The 21578-nt window shown below is 39.4% G+C and overlaps 1 protein-coding gene across 4 annotated transcripts in view; it reads left to right on the top strand.

Moving 5' to 3' along the window:
- The window catches only part of arfgef1 (ADP-ribosylation factor guanine nucleotide-exchange factor 1 (brefeldin A-inhibited)), a 47854-nt gene that overhangs the window by 21336 nt on the left and 4940 nt on the right, over nucleotides 1–21578 (top strand). For all 4 annotated transcript variants that reach the window (XM_067487068.1, XM_067487069.1, XM_067487070.1 and 1 more), the window contains 28 exons: nucleotides 1386–1752; nucleotides 2316–2441; nucleotides 3456–3703; nucleotides 4125–4258; nucleotides 6662–6896; nucleotides 7771–7870; nucleotides 8160–8299; nucleotides 8383–8491; nucleotides 10692–10893; nucleotides 10973–11084; nucleotides 12881–13086; nucleotides 13223–13307; nucleotides 13448–13613; nucleotides 14074–14225; nucleotides 14314–14442; nucleotides 14537–14695; nucleotides 15147–15291; nucleotides 15431–15521; nucleotides 15847–15887; nucleotides 16038–16207; nucleotides 16532–16683; nucleotides 17608–17780; nucleotides 17974–18134; nucleotides 18557–18687; nucleotides 18951–19080; nucleotides 19238–19373; nucleotides 19803–19941; nucleotides 20266–20338. In XM_067487068.1, the coding sequence (XP_067343169.1) occupies nucleotides 1386–1752; nucleotides 2316–2441; nucleotides 3456–3703; nucleotides 4125–4258; nucleotides 6662–6896; nucleotides 7771–7870; nucleotides 8160–8299; nucleotides 8383–8491; nucleotides 10692–10893; nucleotides 10973–11084; nucleotides 12881–13086; nucleotides 13223–13307; nucleotides 13448–13613; nucleotides 14074–14225; nucleotides 14314–14442; nucleotides 14537–14695; nucleotides 15147–15291; nucleotides 15431–15521; nucleotides 15847–15887; nucleotides 16038–16207; nucleotides 16532–16683; nucleotides 17608–17780; nucleotides 17974–18134; nucleotides 18557–18687; nucleotides 18951–19080; nucleotides 19238–19373; nucleotides 19803–19941; nucleotides 20266–20338 (4212 nt within the window). The remainder of the gene's footprint in view (nucleotides 1–1385; nucleotides 1753–2315; nucleotides 2442–3455; nucleotides 3704–4124; nucleotides 4259–6661; nucleotides 6897–7770; nucleotides 7871–8159; nucleotides 8300–8382; nucleotides 8492–10691; nucleotides 10894–10972; nucleotides 11085–12880; nucleotides 13087–13222; nucleotides 13308–13447; nucleotides 13614–14073; nucleotides 14226–14313; nucleotides 14443–14536; nucleotides 14696–15146; nucleotides 15292–15430; nucleotides 15522–15846; nucleotides 15888–16037; nucleotides 16208–16531; nucleotides 16684–17607; nucleotides 17781–17973; nucleotides 18135–18556; nucleotides 18688–18950; nucleotides 19081–19237; nucleotides 19374–19802; nucleotides 19942–20265; nucleotides 20339–21578) is intronic.

The raw sequence follows: 21578 nt of genomic DNA on the forward strand, positions 1-21578 counted from the left end.
GGTGGCATTTAAATAATGAGCTTAGTTTGTTCGCAATGCCTCTCTTGTCCCCTCCAGTCGAAGCATATTTGTCTGGCCTTATTACTGTTGCTCATATTCAATACTAATTGTTTCATTCAGAATGCTGTGTCATTGAATTTGGTCTCTTAGATTTTAAATGTGGGAATAGCAGCAGACTGATTTAATTAGAAGTATGAAAGCTTCTGATGGGATGTGGTTTTAAGAACAAGTCATAATGGGCATAATAGAAGGGGTTTGTGTATAGAGTAGACATAAAAAGCAGTTTTTGGTTTGGTTTGTGAGAAAAAAAACTTCACTCCATGAAAAAATAATCATAAAACAGACAGTATTATTGTGTCTTGGGGCTGTAAAGGGAGATGAGACAGACTGCTTCACTAAAATAAATTCACATTGGCCATCAGTCTCCCTTTGCTTTCCCTGCAGATTTATACCATTAATTACAGTTATTAATTCAAAGGCAAGTCTGCTGTAGATAGAAAGATCACCATCTATCAATATTGTTTTGTAAATGTGTCATGCTGCTATATTTTCATCTTTAACCCATGACTCTCTGTAGTCACTGTGCTCAAATTCCTTTTTTTTTCCTTTTTATTTTTTTTACATTCGTGCCTGAAAAATCTACAGATGCACTTGGACTGAAAATGCACAATGGGCTGTTGTTAATTTAGGTTGAGTGAATTTCCACTGCTTATAATTGTTTGTTCCCTTTTTGGAGCTTGTTCTGCATTATGAATTAGTGTGCAACTCTGCAGTACATAGATATTTTGTTTCTACAACTAGCAGAAGAGATAGTTTTACTATCCTACACCAAACTTACCTCTGCCACTCTAAATACAACAGAGCACTAACATCACATATTTTTTAGAACCTGTCTTCTTATGCACTTTTATCTGATGATCTACCAAGCTAAAGTATAGCTGCACTTTCCAGTGCTTCCTATAAGAAGAAGTGGTAACACATGTCAGCCATGACACATCAGCCAGGACATGGCAGAATGAGCCATTTTCCACTAGAAATCACTTCTGCCACAAGTGGACAAAAATAGACCCAGTTCACAGGAGCCAGCATGAATTGATTCCACAAAGTTTGTCTCATTGCTGTGTTAGTAGCATGGCCTACTTTTCAGTGAGTGTGTGTTCATATACATTTCCATAAAACACACATTGAGTGAATGCTGTCACACTTTTGAAATACAAAAAGTCTTGATAAAATGGTCTCATGGTTGTCTTTTACCCTCTGGAAGTGTTGTCGCTCTGCTTTGGGCTCATTGAGCCCTCAGGAAATCCAGACTGATTATTCAAACTTCAATTTAATGTTTGAGGTTTTTTTAAATTTTGCGTGCGTGTGTGTTATTCCTTCCACAGCTGCAGGAAGCAAAGCAGCTAGAGAGAGAGCGGCACCGGCAGCACTCCCCAGTTACCCAGCACACTGAGCCAGACTCCCCCCAGCTTGAGACTCACATCCATCCGCAAGCCAAGGGTCCAAGCCAGGAGCCCAACGGGCCGGTCACACCTTTAACTCCCAACATCACCATTCCTTCTACCCCATCCACCCCTTCGACACCAGCCCCAGAGGGAAGCAGCAGGTCTGTATCTGGGGAACAGGGAGAGGAGGAGGAGCAAGTAGAGCAGGGGCCTGTCTACGAAAACCCAGATCCAGAAAATGGTTCTCAATACTGTGTTGCTGAAAACGAACAGACTGAGGCAGATCAAGCTACTGCAGCTGCACAAAGTAAGAATGCTTATAGAGATATATCTTATCTTTTATTTCTGAGTAACAGAAATGTTTTCTCTTATGTATTCTATTGTTTATCAATGCACATTTATGAGATTTAATTTCCCTCTTATTGTATCCTTCACATCAAATAAAAACACTGCTCACATTTGCCAGTGTTAGATGCTGTATAACTGTATGAATTCATTAGGGCTTCACAGACACTTCTAAAGAGCCTGTGAAATGTTTAAGATTATGTGACTTATATCTGTTGAGCTTTGTGTATTATCTGGGGTGGTATTATTGCTGATAGAAACATCAAGCACTATAGAAAACACCCTGAATACACAGAAAAAAAGCTTCAATTTCACATTTTCTGCAGTTTCACTCAAACAAAAGCAGCCAGAAAATGTGTGTAATGTGAAACATTTGATACCATATTCAGCAAAGCAACTTGTGTGGAATACGAAGAGGAGGTTGTCAATGACATTGTAACTTTGCATGCTTGCTAAGAAAGCCTTCTGTCCAATGTAGACTAGATCTCTTGAATGCAACCTAAAGGATGAATGTGTGTTGTTTAGATGCAGCAACCCAGCAGCATCCTGAAGCATGTAAAGCAGAGGATGAGGAGACCCCAAACTATGAAGAAAAAGCTCAGGAAATAGTTCAGAGTATTCTGCAGGACGTGGTCAACACTGTTGCAGGAGGTGAGACATGTTGCTTTTAGGTTTATGGTATTGTGGCTAATTAATCAGAAAACATAATACATTATTCTTACAGCACAAAATAAAGTCCCACAACTACAATTAAGTTCTGTTCTTTGTGCAGGGCAGCTCACACAGTATGTAAACAGTGTTTGTGTCCTTAGTCTTTGTTTGCTGTCTTAATACATGATGGATTTCTACCTGTGCAAATATACTCTCACCTTTGGGAGTTTTTTTTTTAAATGCGGAACGAACAGTTGTGGGGTTAGAGAACCAGTAAAATAATGTATTACTTTTAAAAGGATATGGCAAAAAGGAGAGCAGTGCATTTTGCTGATTATACAAGCTGCACCTTTGATGATAACTGAACTGGGCTTTCAGGCTGGTGCCCCTGTTTGATAAATAACAAGAACTTCTCAACTGTATGTATAAAATGTGTGTGAAAGGAGATGCAAAAGGCTCTAAACCCAGCCCAAGGAGGCTACACTATAATTTTAGGTCAGGCCAGGCTCCCTGAAGTTCCCCTTAGATGTTGACAAAAAGAAAGCACAGCACTCTTTCTTTGTGTGCAGAACCTTTTTCTTCTTGAAAAGCTGGTATTTTTATGGCTGTATAAGGAGCTTTATTAACTTTCGGGCTCCGAAAAGAAGTGCTTTCCCTTTTCCAAATACACTTTTATATTTGAGCAGCATTTTGAAAAACAGGCTTCAGTGGTCAGAAGGAACATTAAGCAGAAAGGCACTCTGGTATCCTTTTTAACCTGAGAGTTCCCTCAGATGCTGGTGGTAACTACAGTACATGCTGTTGCTTGTGCTCCACTGTCGTTCTCTCTTTTTCTGTCTGACCAGAAGATCACATTGCAATATTAGGACCTGACAGTTTAATGTGCTGTCATAAAACAGGCTGTCCCAGTAGAGTATTTTAAAGTGTTTAACTCTTCACATATTGAGACTAGATAGCTGTATTATTGAGTAAGCCTTGTCATTTTACCTCCTCACTCCTCCATTATCACCACAGGGCACTGCCTGGACCCTGGAAACCTTTGCTCTGACACCAAGGAGTCTGCTGTTGAGGGTGAGCCAACAGAGTCAGAGCCAGCTGAAGCAGTAACAGAGGGCACCCAGAGCTCCCTGGAGGATGAGGGCACCCTGGGGAGTGACAGCGAGCATGTCCATGCCAACGGCATCCCTGGCACGCCTATTTCTGCAAGCTTCACCCCCTCGCTACCTGATGACAGACTGTCTGTCTCGTCTAATGACACTCAGGTAAATGAAACATGCAACAATTAATAGCCATGAAATTTATGTTATACATATAAGTTAAAGAATTTCTGTTTTCATACTTGCATCTCATTTTTCTGAGCTGGATATCAGTCTTAAAAGCATAATTTCCTACATATGACATTGCATTTTGGCCCTTTGAGATATCTGCATATAAACACAGGTCTGTATGCTAAAGCCAGTCTCTTTAATGAAGGTGAATACATATTATGTAATCACCTCTGTTTTCAACTACTGAAAGCATGAAGTCTGCAATTATGTTTGATTGCACTCCTCAGGTTAAACTAATCCATTAGATCCTGATGCTTATAATCACAGTATATGTTAACGAGGCTGTAGGATTCAAGATTTAATGAAAGAAAATGTCTTTCTGCTTTTTTTTTTTAATGTTTTTTTTTCTCTGTAGGAATCAGGAGCTGCACCGGGCCAGCCACCAGGTGCCAAATTCTCCCACATCCTCCAGAAAGATGCCTTCCTTGTCTTTCGCTCACTCTGCAAGCTGTCGATGAAGCCGCTGTCAGATGGACCACCTGATCCTAAGTAAGACTTAATTCTATATGACGTGAAAAATGTAGTAACAGTATTTTTTGTGTGGCTATAGTTTATTTCAATTGCTGGTCCTTTTAAATTCCATGGATTGTTTTTAAGTATAAGATGTAGAATTAGAAGTTTAAGATCTGAACAGACCGGAGCATGGTGTACCCTTTCATGTCCTCTTGCCCAGTAAAACTTGGGATAAGCTCCAGCTCCCCCGCAACCCTGAACAGGATAAGGAGTTGAGGTAATACATGGATGGCATTTTGGTTTTAGTAGTTAGAAATTACAGCGGTGTTTATATACAGTCCTCCCATTTCAGGACACTGTAATTTATGGGATGGGATCACTTTCTTAAGGTAGAATGCTTCAAATCTCTGTGGTTTTGTTGTTCATTCTCTTAAACTTGAGTAGGTAACATGTTTCTTTACACTTGAAAATTCTTTTTTCTACAGTATAGCTTTCAGCTGCTATTCCTCCTGTCTTCCTTACTTTGTGCTTTCCTTACGCGCTGATGTAAGTTAAGCTGATTTCACCCTTCCAACACCTTTTTCAAGACCTCGAGTAGCTATGTTTTAAGTATTTCTTAACAAACTGTACCCCGGCCATTCTGTGTTTGTGGCTAACCATAGATTTGCATTTTGCTGTATAGCCTCTGTATTTGTGCTCCTGAAGTCAGTCTCTGATTTGTCAAAATAAGGTGTATTGATATTGTTTTTATTTTTCTTTCTGTTTTTTTTTTGTTTGTAATGGGGCAGATTTAGCTGTGGATGTCTTTTTTTTTTTTTTACCTGTCAGTCCCTTTTGTGATTAGCCTTTCAATTACAGCTTTCTAGAGCAATGGTGTTGAGAGCTCTCTTAAACAGTATTTGCATCATTAAGATATTAAAACATACATGTAAACCGTTGTGAATTCATGTATACCAAACATTACAGTGCTCGTGTATAAATACTGCTTAGATAATGGGTGTTTCAGAAGACTAAATGTATTCATTCTTGAATAGACTTTAAATGGAGCTCTTTGTGCGTGTCTGATGAAAGCCATGTCAGTTGCATCACCACTGATATGCCATGTCAGTGGCAGAAAGAATCCCTTTACCCTCCTTATAGGGCGAAACTCAGCAGACAACAAAGCAAATGTGCTGAACAACTGCCATTAGTACCTTACCTGTGGTGTATATTAATGCAAAACACTTTTCCCCAAGAGGGCTTGGTATGCTACTGCTATAGGATATCAGTGGTTTTGTCATTTACAAAAATATACAAAAATGTTATTGAAAAGATATTAAATTCAGAGTGTATGGTGCTAAAATCCAAATCAGAAATGTACTGTTCACTGTTCAGTATCAGTTCACTCTGCTGTACAGTACAAGCATTCATTCATGCATGCATTGATTCTTTCTTAGTCCTGTTTGGAATAATCATTGTAGTTAGTAGAAACATTCAAAATGATGAAGCAGTACTGAAACCAATCAATTATTTCGAACATACAGTATCTACTGTATATGTACAGTATACTGTATCTATATGTCCTATATGGCCTTAACAGGTTTCATAGTTTTATAGTGTTTACTCTATAGGACTTGCAAATGTGAATGCTCTAAACATCCTAGTCATTTTGGGATAAATGCCCATATTTATGGGCACTTGCAGGAACATCTGCGACACATTTTTGTTGTACCACATAAATTCTACTTGCAACTGTCTGCTCGCCAGACAGAGGAGCAGCTGAGCTCCGCATATAAAGCAGCTGAAAGTTTTTTGTTTTGTTTTTTTTAGCTTGAGTTTTTGTGTCCTACTGCTGCTGAAAAAACTGCTCAGATGAGCCAAGGCTCTACATGCAGAGAAGCTTTGATTTAGTTGCCCCAGGACTTCTTTGTAGGCTGTTGAAGATTTTAACACTCTAATGGAGAGATAACAAAAAATGTTGTCTTAGTGTTCATTGCACTGCTGCTCCTGTTTATAACCTTTCTTGAAGGACAGATTCTTTCACTTTAAGTACTTGGTTTTAGTCAGACTTCTTTTTCTTTTATTCCTGAATGTATTGCATGTTTGAAAGGGTAATGCTTATCAGATTAGACAATGCGTTCTAGTCCCTGAAGTTGTTTTATACAGCAGCCAGGCTCATTCACAATGGGTTCTATGAAATGTAAGAGCTAAAGATACAAACAGTGCACACACAAAATTGTACAAATAGATACAATCTTTGCACTATTCCTGTATTTGAATGTCATCAATGCATTATGTTTTTACTTCTTTTGTTGGCAAATGTTGATTTAAACAATTTGTATGTTCACTAACTTTATGCAAGTAATTTAAGATTTTTACTGATAAAGCTATGCTGTGGTACATGTTGCTGGTCTAAAAAGCTGCTCGAACTTGATGATCTTCTCTTCCACCCTGATTCAGGTCCCATGAGCTGCGATCGAAGGTCTTGTCCCTTCAGCTGCTGCTGTCCATACTTCAGAATGCTGGGCCTATCTTCAAGACAAACGAGATGTTTATCAACGCTATCAAGCAGTACCTGTGTGTGGCCCTGTCCAAGAATGGTGTCTCTTCTGTGCCTGAGGTCTTTGAGCTCTCACTCTCCATCTTTCTTACTCTGCTCTCCCACTTCAAGACGCACCTCAAGATGCAAATTGAGGTAATGTGTTTACAGTACTACTAAGTTTAGCTTATTGAGAAAATTTCAGGTATTGTTTTGAACTCCACATATTTCAGTTGCAAAGATAATGCCATTAACTTCACTGTAAAGCTTTTATGTTAACAGACACACACTTGCTTCCTGACAACTGTTTTCCCTACTCTTATTCTTCACCAGCATGCTCCCCACAAGATGTCTCATAGTCATTTTCTATTTTTGTTCCTGCTTTGTTTTCATTCAGGTTCTGTGTGCAGCAAGGACACGATAAACTAGCTGACAATAGTGCAATAATTAGCTATATTTATGTATCCACCTACCTCTTCTTGGAGAGCATTCACACCTCCTCTGGTCTTTCTGGGAAACACAGGAAATTAATAACTCATATGGGGATATTTAGGGAAAGTAGACAGATAAATATAAATTGCAACACAGTAATTGCAGGATCATTTTATTGTATTATTCCTGTAAATATCTATTTCTGCATAGCTGTACCTCTTTTGTCAGCTTTTACAGTATGAAATGCATGTGGACGTTTTTTCAGCATCTGTGTTCTTTTAAGTGCATGTCTTTCCCTGTTGAAGAACACAGCAAGTTGTATATTTGATACTGAAAACCTGACCCTTTCAGGTCTTGCACCCTTGCACAAATGATGTATGGTAGATGAGATTTCTAACAGAGTACTGTAACTTTCCTGCAGCCTAAATATTTTGTTCTGTTGCCTAGTTTTTTAATTCCATCTGAGTTGCCTCAAAGTTTCAAATACATGGTTTCCACCTGCTGTTTTTGCCATGTCTCCAGAATGAAAATCATCAGCCCTCTGGGTTATTATATGGATGTTCTCGTTCTATGCTTGTTACATGGTCTCTGTCTGCAGGTCTTTTTCAAGGAGATTTTCCTCTACATTCTCGAAACATCCACAAGCTCCTATGACCACAAGTGGATGGTAATACAGACCCTAACTAGAATATGTGCAGGTTTGTGTTTTATTGCTTTTTAAGGTATTGAGCCCCTGTAAGTCTTATTCTTTATGGGTAATTAGCGAGTATTTGTACATGAGGCAGTAATGGAGGCATAAGATTGAAACGTCTTATACATATAAAGCTACAAAGTATTTGTCAACCAAGTGTATCTAATCACATCACATTAAAGTGTGTCAGGTAATTTAGTGGTTGTAATTAACCTTTGAGAAAAGCTATAAGTATCCAGGTGCATGTTTTAGACTAGTATCACTCATTTCTCCTGTGTCCCATCTGTTTCTGTCAGATGCCCAGAGTGTGGTGGACATCTACGTGAACTATGACTGTGACTTGAATGCTGCTAACATATTTGAGCGGTTGGTCAACGACCTTTCAAAAATTGCACAGGGTCGCGGAGGCCATGAGCTTGGCACCACACCACTGCAGGTGATTTCTTTTCTTTCTTTTCTTTTGTTATATTTAGTTTTATGTTTTAGGCCTTAGTATAACGTTTTTATATCCTCACGTAGGAGTTGACCCTGAGAAAGAAAGGCCTTGAATGTCTTGTGTCCATCCTGAAATGTATGGTAGAGTGGAGTAAAGACCAATATGTCAACCCCAACTCCCAGACCAGCCTTGGTAAGACACTGATGCACCACACATATATGTAATTTATCAACAGCATTTGGCAGACATCTTATCTGTAAGGAATACTAGAAAGAAACAACCTTTTTCTTCATTCTAATTCTTCACATAAATTAAATATTTATTCTGTAGAAGTATCAGTGCATTAATTCATGTTTTCTTTTAGTTCTGATCAGTACAATAGAGACTGACTAGACATGACAATCTGTTGTTGTTGAACTGCTAATTCCATCACTCTTTTCAAAAGAAGTGTTTAGTTATTCCTGGAGAGAATATATGCTTAGGTTGTTCAGTGTATCAGCATATGGACTGCATATGCAGTATTACATCATATTTTATCAAGATGTGATTATCCAATGTAATTGGTCTTTAACAAAAGCAATTTAAAGTTTATGATAAAAGCCTAAAAACAGATGGTAGATACTAGAAATGTTTGTGTGGCTAGGATTTTACACTTTGTTGAGTTTTTCCAGATTGATGTTGTTGTTTTTTAATCCATAATAATCTATGGAGAATTGAACTTGTTAAGTGGAGAATGTGTCACAGACCGCTGAAGTTATAACTTACTACTTAATACTACTACTTAAGTTAGTGAATCTAGTGCTCTGATACCTCAGCACTCGATACCTCAGTTCCAGAGGATGAGATACTATAAAACTCAGAGGACAGTGCAGACAGGCCATTCCAGAGATTTAGTATAAAAAAAAGAGTGCTAACTTAGACCAAACCATGATGAAATGCCTGTCTACAACATACAGAGCATGTCTTTTGTATCTTATGGGCCCCTGGGTTTCTGCACTCTACAGGATTTCTGCTGTTCTGCTGGCAAAGCGTGAGCTCAAACTAAGGAGAAAGTACAACTTTGTGAAAAGGCTAAAAAGACATTGTTCATGCCCCTGGAGCTAACTACAGGCTAGCCTTGGGCTAAACTGTCAAGGCTAACCAGCGGAGGCAGTTTAGTTCACTCGTGGGGACGTTATCTTTTCTAAACTCATGACAGCTCATTAGTAAGGCCACGATTTGAATTTTTAATATAAAGTTTGCTCTGCTTTCAGTTCAAATTGAAAACCATTTTCTTTCTTGTACAATGGAAGAGCATTATGTTCTTACTTGATTACTTTGGGTTGTCTTTTGGTGTGAAATGTGCTACATACATTTGCCTTACAAAACAAAATTATTATTATACATTTAATTCTGACTTACAAGATGACAGCACATTATGCATCTCCACTGTTTCAACTGTCTCACTTTCTGCCCTTTTTGGATGAATTCAAAGCGAGAGCAGGTAATAGTAAAACAGTACCAGGTGTTTGCTGTGTGTTGCTTTGGTGGAAATAATATGCATTAAGCCTCTTTGTAGCTTTAGATAATTTTGTACTAGTCTTGTAATACATAACATGTTGCTTGTAGTTTCCAGTTTCCCAGTCACACCCCAAAAAATATATATGCACCTATGGTAGAAACACTTGATTCTACCATTAATGAGTGTGTGTGAAATAGTACACAGTGTAGTGCACACCTTCTGGATTCCTCCATCATATTCTTTCTATCTGCACGTTCCTAAGGATAAGTACACTGCCAGCTCACATTACTGTGGCACCGTCCTGAATGTTTTAAAGTATTTCTGATGGGTAATCAGACACCTGGCCTTAGCACAGGGTTAGAGGGTGTACCCGCACCACCAGCAACAACAGCAGATCCTTAAGCGTGTCTCAGCATACTTAAGAAACCAATTCTTTTGGGTCCTTAGTTCTGGCTGCAGCTTCTTTGACTGCCCGGAGTGTTTGTTTTTTTTAAATAACCCACGTTCTATAGTCTGCCTCTTTCCTGCCCTGCATTGCACCTGTTCCGTGTGTCTGTGTGAATAATCATGTGTTGCCTAGAGTTTGATAGACTGTGGTTGTGTGAGCATGTGAGCAATGCAAGTGTGCATACCCTCCATTTTTTGCTTTGTATGGCAGCTTCCCCCTTTCAATTACTGAAGGCTCACTGCTGCAGTACTAGGTTTAAGTTGACAATTTTTTTTTTTTTTACGTTTTAGGAGTTTGTGCCAGCGGCAAAGTTGCCACAAACTCAGCCTTAAAAACTTTTACCTTTGTCATAGTGTCAGGGGGTTGCTTCCTGCAATAACAGTATTGAATTGTTTCCACTCATCTATCATTGGTTCTATGTGATCTTATCTTTTGCTTTTTAGGCCAAGAGAAACCATTGGAGCAGGAGAGCACAGAGACCAAGGCTCCTGATACCATAAACCGCTATGGGAGCATTAACTCTCTGGACTCTACAGCCTCATCTGGCATTGGCAGCTATAGCACCCAGATGTCAGGTACTGACAACCCAGAGCAGTTTGAGGTCCTCAAACAGCAAAAGGAGATCATCGAGCAGGGCATCGACCTGTAAGTTTAACGATATGCACATAAATTGTTCCTGATATGACAACGCCTACATAAAGTATCTTTTCTCAATTCTCCACAGGTTCAACAAGAAACCAAAGAGAGGAATTCAGTACCTTCAAGAGCAAGGCATGCTGGGTACAACCCCAGAGGACCTTGCTCAGTTCTTGCACCAAGAGGAGAGGCTTGATTCGGTAACAAGTCACCTTGTTTTTATTTATTTTTTTAGCAAAGGACTAGTGCTGTAAGACTTACTAATAGTTAAGTGGCTACAGCTACAAATCTGATCTGAAAATAAACAATTACAAGGTTATTCCACTAGGAGAAATAAAATTAAATCAGGTGTGGTTTTAGATGCATGCAATGCATTCTACTCAAAAAATGTCAAATATATATTAATAATAAAAATATTAGTGCAAAAATAGCACTGTTGGGATTTACACAAACCCAAAGGTAGGTTGTGAGGAAAAGGACATATAAATTAGTCTTTTGGTCTCTTGTCATCTCAGTTCCTTTACACACACCAGCACAGTCTTGTGGATATAAATAACCATGTTAGAAAAAAGAAATTCATAGATTACATTTTGGGAAAATGTTCCCAATTTGATTGTAAAAGCACACGATGTGTACACGATATTGTAGTCTGTGTTACGATATCCACATAATAGTTGCACGCAATAATCTAACAGCCAGCCACTCTATCCCTGATTGGATTATAATATTACACACAGTAAATGTTGAGGGGTGGATTCTGCCTTGATAGCTCAGCCTCAAGTGTGATAATCCACATTAAAGAGTGTTGATAGGATCATGTTAGAAACAGAGGCACCAGGTCAGCTGTAGCCAGATAGTATGACCATGAAAGTTTATTAATTTAACCTTGATGATCCTATTGTTAGAGCAGTGGGTCTTTTAGCTCCTAGTAAATCACTGAGTCAAACTGTTATTGGTACAACACATTTTGTTATGACTTACAAGCTGAAATTTCCATAAACCAAATGAGAACAGTAACAGAGCTAACTATAAATAAAAACTACAAGCCAACGACATAATAGAAAATATAAAACCATATTATAAACATTCTAAATTGACCCAAAAAATTCTTATCAAAGCAGACAGAAGAGGTAGGTTTTAGGCATTTTAACGTATCAAAACATATAACTGTTTTAAGATCCTCAGGCTTAATATTCAAAAGGCTTGGAGCATAAAAAACTATAATGGGCCTCACTTAAATTATATGTCCTGCACTTTGAACCACAGTCGCAAACCTGAGGGCCTTGCTGGTTCATACACTGGAAGTATGTCAGACAAACAGACTGACTGACTGTAAATACTTAAAACAGTTGTGATGTGTTCTCCTCTCCTGGTCTTGGTAAGCTCTCAGGCAATAGAGTTCTAAATCAATTTTAATTGATTCTATAACTTTTTTTGGTTGGAACAGATAGGAGTGGTTTGCAATAGAACAGTCTCTCTGTGTCAGTCAGAGGGGGGAAGGGCTGCACTTTGGTAATTTCTCTTTTGAGTAATGTAGATTTACTGACACACTGAAATGATGACAAAGAGAAGTTTGGCTTGCTGGCTCAGGTTGCATCCAGTTGAGTTCAATTCTGTGAGCAGATTCCCTCTGAGCCTTTGACCTTAAAACTAAAATTTCAGTCTTATCCTGGTTGAGCTTTGAAATGTTTTGTCACATTCAGGCACTGAAATACATCTGAGAAGTGCATCAATTTGGTTGTGTGTCGTCAGGAAACACTCTTGCTCTTTCATCACTTTCACAGTGTGGAAATCAGTTTTCTCCTCCTGCTTTACCCTGGTAAGGTGAGAGAAATGTTAGTTGGAGAACAGCTAGCAGCTCTTCCAGTGAGTGTGGCAAGCTCAGAGCATTATATACTGTATGGGGTGTAACCAGAGCATAATTTTATACAGATTCAAGCTAAATGCGGAAGTTTTATAGAGGTTTATTAAACTAAGACATCTTTTCCTCTCTTAGACTCAAGTAGGAGAGTTCCTTGGGGATAATGACCGCTTCAATAAAGAGGTGATGTACGCCTACGTAGATCAAATGGATTTCCAGGGCAAAGACTTTGTTTCGGCCCTAAGGATGTTTCTAGAGGGTTTTCGGCTACCTGGAGAGGCCCAGAAGATTGATCGGCTCATGGAGAAATTTGCAGCAAGATATCTTGAATGCAATCAGGGGTGAGCTTGCATCTCTTTTAAGAGGACCCTGGATATGGAAATTGCTACATTTGATTTTGTGTGATCCATATAGAAAATGCTGTTACATTTATCTGAAATCGCTATTTCCCTACCTCCCTACCATTGCATTTTCTAGGCAAACCCTTTTTGCCAGCGCTGACACTGCATACGTCCTTGCCTACTCCATCATTATGTTGACTACAGACCTTCACAGTCCACAAGTAAGCAATCTCCCTCATAGAGTTGGTAGCCTTTGGGAATGTGTTTTGACAGTAGTCATTCCCTCACATATCAGTTCAGTATAAATCACACGGATTACATAAGCGGCTTTTGACCTGTGTCCTTGTTACTGTCTGCAAAGGTGAAGAATAAAATGACAAAAGAGCAATACATAAAGATGAACCGTGGCATCAATGACAGCAAAGACCTGCCTGAGGAGTATCTCTCAGCCATCTACAATGAGATTGCGGGGAAGAAGATTGCCATGAAGGAGACAAAAGAGCTCACTATGAAATCCAACAAGCAGAGTGAGTCTTACTGTCACATCTTAAAGATGTGATGTAATGCGAAGTTGTCAAATATAACCAAATAAAACCATTTACCTGATACTTTTGTTGCTGCGATATGTGAGACTTGAAGCCAATGCTGGTGACTCACAAAGTAACTACCGTGAGAAAGTAACCCATGCATTAGAACTCATTTGGGAGTTGTATGTGTTGTCACAGCTATCTTTAAAGCGTAATTACAATGCACCACAAAGTGGATCGACTTGTTTGACACCACATGTTCTATGGAAAAACTCTTCAAATAAGCTGCTTAAAATAAGCTACTTCTGTCATTTTTTTTTCGATAGTTCAGCTTCCTTTTAATGCTTTGCAGGGCTTGTTGAATGAGAAACTGTTGCATTTTCCTTGCTGAGTTTGTTGGAGGACACTTTTGTGGTTGTTTCTGTGTATGTGTGACTGTCTGGTGTCGGTACTTGCTCAGATGTGGCCAGTGAGAAACAGAGGCGCCTGCTGTACAATGTAGAGATGGAACAGATGGCTAAAACCGCTAAAGCTCTGATGGAGGCTGTCAGCCACGTCCAGGCTCCCTTCACCAGCGCGACACATCTGGAGCACGTCAGACCCATGTTCAAGGTAACACAAGCAGACACACCGATGCAAAAATATGAGGCACACAGTTGCACAAACAAACTGGGCAGCTCCTTCCTTTATTGTTCTCCAGCTGGCGTGGACACCATTCCTGGCTGCTTTCAGTGTGGGTCTTCAGGACTGTGACGACACTGAGGTGGCCTCGCTGTGTCTTGAAGGGATCCGCTGTGCCATCAGGATAGCATGCATCTTCTCCATACAGGTAATGCTGTCAAAACTAAAGGATTATTGTCTTACTGCATCTCTCACCTGGCAGTATTGCTATACACTGTCTTGTCCTTTTCTCTCTCCAACAGTTGGAGAGGGATGCATATGTGCAGGCCCTGGCAAGGTTCACCCTGCTGACAGCCAGCTCAGGCATCGCAGAAATGAAGCAGAAAAACATTGACACTATCAAGACCCTCATCACTGTGGCCCACACTGATGGAAACTATTTGGGCAACTCTTGGCACGAGGTTTGTTATTGTCATCTTATTTAAAATTTATATTTTTACTGAGTGCATGTTTCACCACACTCCACACTATGTCATCTGATCTTTCTTTCCTTATATCTCTCCTCCCTGATTCAAGCAGTGAGCCACAAAAGACCTCAATTTCCATGGGATGTGTGTATTTTGTTAGATTGGCTAGGAGTAGCTGCTAGGCACAACATCTTGTGGGTTATTACTTAGTACTTAAACCATATCTCTATAAACATATTGTAAAATCACGTTGTCAATTTGTCATATGTAGCTCTCTAAAAAACCAGTACAAGTTTTAAGCAGCAAACAAATGAATTAAATTATTGCATTTTATTTTGGCAGGTTTTGTCTCTTACTGAATAGATATCCACATCTCTTTAATTCTGTCCCTATCTGTTCAGTTTTCACAGTGTCTTTTAAAAACGTCTCCTTTTATCCTTTTCAGATCTTGAAGTGCATCAGTCAGCTGGAGCTGGCTCAGCTGATCGGTACAGGGGTGAAGGCGCGCTACATCTCAGGGACCGTGCGAGGCAAAGACGGCTTTATTACAAGTACCAAGGAGCAGAACAACGATGAGTACTTGGGCCTAGGTGAGAAACTTGCAAAGAAAGTTAAATGCCACAGACGGGTTAATAGATTGGTCAAAACTGGACCTAATACTGGTTTGTGAAGCAAGCTTAAAAGAAATTTGTTCTTAGATGTTTGAGTTCTCTGTGGTTTACATTATAGTTGGAGGTACTGTGGATCGTAAGCAGATTGCCAGCATTCAGGAGTCCATTGGAGAGACCAGCTCTCAGAGTGTGGTGGTGGCTGTGGACAGGTACTGTGTTCATACTGAATGAAGGGCTATAAAATCCAGGAAGCATTTAGATTGGAACCACTTCTTTAACCTGCTTTGAGTCAATGGACCCGCTGGGATGTTCAAATCCCATGCCCTCTTTAAGATAATGTAGCAGGAAGACGACATTTTGTGTCCAATCATACAGTATGTCAAACTGAAAAAATAATTGTAAAGTCACACAGATGAGGTTTGGCTCACTTGTATCCTTGTTTCTCTTGTTTTTGCCAGAGATGCAAATTAATGTAAAATTTATATGTAATGTTTCTATCAAATAATCGATCACATTTTTTTGTTTTCGTTGCAGGATATTCACAGGTTCTACCAGACTGGATGGTAATGCAATAGGTGAGTCAAGCTAACCTCGCTACATATTGTATTATTCTTACTCCTCCAGTGTCAAGTATTTTCTAGCTATTTTTGATCATCATGAGTCACTTTGCCTGTTCGGAGCACCTTTACTTCGATCGTTTCCAACATCTTTTATCTATTTGGCAGTTGATTTTGTGCGCTGGCTGTGTGCTGTGTCCATGGATGAGCTGGCCTCACCCACACACCCACGAATGTTCAGCCTGCAAAAAATAGTCGAGATCTCCTACTACAACATGGGCCGCATCAGGCTGCAGTGGTCCAGGATCTGGGAGGTCATCGGAGACCACTTCAACAAGGTGGGTGAGGACTGGTAGGTGCAGAGAAGAAGATTTTCTTCTGTACCAACTTTTGTTTTGCAACATGATTCACTGACTGAGGCAAATTGCTGCCAGGAAAGCTTTCTGGCATTTTAGATGCAAGGATACGCCTCTCAAAGAAACTGGATTTGGCTTGTGTAAAATCAAATCCTCATAGTAGTCATTTATCATGTTGGAAGGTGGAGTTTGAGATTTTTTTTTTCTTGCTGTAGGGTAAACGTTTTTTTCAGTGCACATTTTAAATGTAAGAAAATTGATAAAAATATATTTTGATATTTCTGAAATATGTTTTAATCTGCACAGGTTGGCTGTAATTCCAATGAAGATGTGGCAATTTTTGCAGTGGACTCTCTCAGGCAGTTGTCAATGAAATTTTTGGAGAAGGGGGAGCTGGCCAACTTCAGGTTCCAGAAGGACTTTCTGAGGCCTTTTGAGCACATCATGAAAAAGAACAGGTAAAAAACTCGTACGCTGATGTTTGAGTAAGTGAGTGAGTTCTCATGTTGCAGCTTCTATGCTAATCTGAAGTCCTGGGTGGTTCAAACAAGGGTGGCATTGTGGCTGTGAGTGGTTACTATTTACACACTGAATTAAGTCTCACTCCTCTACACATCTCTCTTTCCATTTCATTCATTCTGTGCCTCTGTTTGTGTCTTTTTCTTGTAGCAGTGAGTAAGCATTTTTTTTATTGTTCACTCAGTGAAAAGTAAGCAAGCCAACATTTCAACTGACCCATTTCAGTCTGCTTGCATTACCCTTACAGTGAATTAATAAGAAAGCCTTTTTTATTCTCCTCGTTTGGTCCAAAATTGTCTTGAGTGGAATTTGAACACACTATCAGTTATAAATTAGTTTAATTTTGCTGCTGTTGTCATCTTTGTGCAGCATGTCAAAAGACAAGCTGTTTTACTGCTGTACACTTCTCATTGATGTGAAAGAGGAGTAGCAGTGTAAGTATAAGTCCACCCACAGATTGAACAGGTTGAGAGCTTCAACAGAGAGGAGATGGCAGACAGCCATGTAAACCCTGCAGCGCAGTGTGTCCATTAGACTCACTCGCACTACCCTCCTCTGTATTGTGTGTTTGTGTGTATACGAGTGTGGTGGTAAGTGGAGGCAGAGCTTTTCTCTCATTCATAACTACTGCGCAATTAGGAACGCTCTTCACTATGGCAACAGTTGCTGTAAAAACCCGTCGTGTGAAGAGACTCCAGTGCTGAAATAATGATTCTATATGAAAATTGAGTATCAAGAGCTTTTAAAGCTGATTGACACAAAACATTTATTTACCTAGTACCTTAATTGATTGGCATTTTTTTTTACTTTCCATTTCTCTCTCTCAACCTCTCTTTATTTTCCATTTTCTTATTTTTTTCCAGGTCTCCCACCATCAGAGACATGGTGGTGCGCTGTATAGCCCAAATGGTCAACTCTCAAGCAGCAAATATCCGCTCAGGTTGGAAGAACATCTTCTCCGTCTTCCACCTTGCTGCCTCGGACCAGGACGAAAGCATTGTAGAGCTGGCCTTTCAGACCACGGGCCATATCGTCAGTAAGTCCAACGTACACACAGATACTTAAAACCAACTGTGAAACTTTTGTTAACCAATAATTTTGTTAACCAATTCATCTTGCGTGTAGCAGATGTTAGATTAGATCTCATTTTTCTCTCTCTTCCTTTCAATTAAAATTTTTTTTTACCTTTACTCACCCATTATTCTGTTGTCCCCCTGTCTATCTCCCAGCGAATGTATTTGAAAAGCACTTTGCAGCCACCATTGACTCCTTTCAGGATGCCGTAAAGTGTCTGTCAGAGTTTGCCTGCAATGCCTCCTTCCCAGACACCAGCATGGAAGCAATCCGCCTCATCCGACACTGCGCCAAATATGTCTCAGAGAGGCCACAGGTTAATATCAAGTTATTTATTTTATTTCATTTTTATTTTTGTGAGAAATAAAAAATCAAGTTAGCTGAGCTTCACGTTAGATTGACGATGAATGATTTGGGTTAGTTAAAGCAGTGGGCCATGGCTTTGATGGAAACAAGAATTATGCAAATACTAGTGTTTTATTAAATTTTTTTATTAATGCATTTAACAACACATTCAGAAACCATATAATTATTATTATAATTAGATAACTTATTATCTTATCCATGACACCAAAGACATGAATAATCTATCAGGAAATAATCATCAGGAAAGCATGACTTGGAGCAATATGTCTTATGCATGTAAAGTATGTAAAGAGATATTTTTGTAGGTGGTTTTTATTCTCCCCTGAGGCAGAAATAGTACAGTGGTGAATATGTTTGGTATTTCTCTGGCAGGCGTTCAAAGACTACACCAGTGATGACATGAATGTAGCGCCTGAGGACCGTGTGTGGGTGCGGGGGTGGTTCCCCATCCTTTTTGAGCTTTCCTGCATCATCAACAGATGTAAACTGGATGTCAGGACCAGGTGTGTTGGGTTCATTATTACCCTGAAACTTTGTAACTAAAAATGTTGTTTTATAAAAGACATAAAACAGTTATTTTAATGCCTAGTACTTGGTATTCCATATAAAGTACTAAATTTAGATCTAGTAGAAAAGAACAGGTCATGTACTTGTGCAAGTTAAAGTGCAAGTTAAAGCTAGACAAATAGATAGGACTTAAATGCTTTCTCACAGCTCCAGTGCTGAGGTAGAGGTGTGTGTGTGTGTGTGTGTTTGCATTTTGCAGGGGGCTGACAGTGATGTTTGAAGTGATGAAGACCTATGGGCACACCTTTGAAAAGCACTGGTGGCAAGACCTGTTCAGAATTGTCTTCAGGATTTTTGACAACATGAAGCTGCCTGAGCAACAGACTGAGGTACTTATACATGGAGTCTTTCCTCCTTAACAGCTGTTTCACACCTGTGGATTCGAACAAATGCGCCACAATATTAGAATTCAGTCTTTAATATTGTAGTTTTTGTTCCTATGTAGACAGAAAAAAAATTCTCATTAGGATTGTGTTGGTTTACCAGAAAGCGGAGTGGATGACAACTACCTGCAATCACGCGCTTTATGCCATCTGTGACGTCTTCACTCAATATTTTGAGTCCCTCAGTGATGTCCTGCTGGATGACATTCTGGCTCAGCTTTACTGGTGTGTGCAGCAAGGTAAATACACAACCATTTCCTGATTACTAGAATTACAATTTCCAGGGTCACAGTGTTGAATTTGTTTTCATTATATGGTTTACATATGGTTCAAGTCAGGGTCCTGATTGTTCAGACAGTGGCAGAAGAAAGGGGGAATTGATGGAATAGGCATTAGCACTGTTACTGCCAGCAGCCTTGAACTAGCTTTGGCTGTAGTGACAGAACTTGGAGACTGTCTCAGTGTTCTTATATGCTGAACCAATACCGACCCATCGCTTTCTTAAGAGATGAAGGTTAAGCAAATGATGGAGACACAGTTTTAGTGTTTTTTGTGGTTCTGTATTGGAAAATGGATTAAAGGAGATTTCCGATTCCCTTGACTGTTCTTCTGCTTGGCCTGACCCCTCATCATTCTCTTTCACATCTTCCTCATTTATGTGTCTGTAGATAATGAGCAGCTTGCCCGCTCAGGCACCAACTGTCTAGAGAACGTGGTCATCCTGAATGGAGAAAAGTTCTCCCCAGAGACCTGGGACAAGACATGCAACTGCATGCTGGACATCTTCAAGACCACCATCCCACATGCGTAAGCTGCTGCAAAGCCTCCTCTTCAAAGCCCTGCTTGTTACTTTAATTCGAATATATATGTATATATACAGAGACATTATTTACTAAATGAAAGTGGTACATTTCTTTCATCATTTTTCAATGATTGCAATACACTGGTTCTTGAAATACAAGCCAGATTTTTCTCAGGAAGTAGAAATTTACATTAACTAAATTAAAACCTTGTTTAGCGCAGTGGATTATGTGGCTCAGATAAATTTACTAGCGTGCAAGTTGGAAGTTGTTTGTCGTTCTGTACTAGAATTAATATGATCTATTGAATAAATTCTTTCTACTACCTCAGGCTGTTAACATGGAGACCAGCGGGAGCAGACGGAGAACACGTAGCAACACAGAGCCTGTCAGACAAACAGCTGGTGAGGAAATGCAGTATTTTTGTATTTGCCAAATGAAGGAAATAGTGTTTGTTTTGTCATTTTTGTCATCTTAACATATTTTTATGTTTTGCATATGTCTAACAAAATATGTCCCAGCAGTCCCTTTGAATTGGCAGAAGTGTATATAATCTAATAAGGTCAAATATAACCAAAATATTACTATGACTAATAGGATGACAAAAGCAGAATGTACAAAAATCATTTTTTACAAGAAAGTATAAGTGAAAATTGTCATTTATGAAAAATAAGTGAAAGTGCGAGGGCTTGTGTACTTATTATGTGAGGGGAAAAGGCAGGGTTTACACATTTTTATTAAGAAAGAGAAGTTTTTGTAGCATGTCTGGGGCCAAGGCAATTTTTGGTCTCTTTGAGACCAGTTTTCCTGCTTTGGAAAAAAACTCTTACACACAAAGGTGGCGCGAGTACATAAAATTTTTAAAGCAAGTTTGTAGAGGTGCATTGATGATTAACATTGTGTATCATCCTCTCTTCTTTTAACAACTGTAAATGTCTGGTAGGTTAGGAGACCAGTTGCTGTAGTTTTAGGAGTGGAAGGTTGTCCCATTCTAATCTGATGCAGGATTCTAGCTGCTCAACAGTCCTGGGCCTTTTATTGCCAGATCTTTCATTTTATGATGCGCCACATGTTTTCTATTAGTGAAAGGTCTGGACTGCAGGCAGGCCAGTTTAGCACCCAGACTGTTCTCCTGTGAAGCCATGCTGTTGTGATGGCTGCAGTATGTGGTTTAGCTTTGTCTTGCTGAAATATGCAAGGCCTTCCCTGAAAGAGATGTTATCTGGATGAGAGCATATGTTGCACTAAATCCTCTATGTACTCAGCATTGATGGTTCCTTTCCAGATGTGTAAGCTGCTCACACCATAGGCACTAATGGACGCCAGTACCATCAGAGATGCAGGCTTTTGAACTGTCCACTGATAACAAGCTGGATGGTCCCTCTCCTCTTTAGTCTGCAGGACACATTTTTAGTTTTTAATTTGAAATATAATTTCAATTTATGAATCATCTGACCATAGAACAGTTTTTCATTTTTCCTCAGACCATTTTAAATGAGCTTTTGCCCAAAGAACACGGCTGTGTTTCTGGATCATGTTCACTTATGGCTTCTTCTTTGCATCATAAAACTTTAACTTACATTACTTACAACTGTTCCTGAGCCCATGCAGTGATGTCCAGTAGAGAATCATGCCTGTTTTTAA

Source organism: Channa argus, chromosome 19 (genome assembly GCF_033026475.1).
Source record: "Channa argus isolate prfri chromosome 19, Channa argus male v1.0, whole genome shotgun sequence".
Lineage (NCBI taxonomy): Eukaryota > Metazoa > Chordata > Actinopteri > Anabantiformes > Channidae > Channa > Channa argus.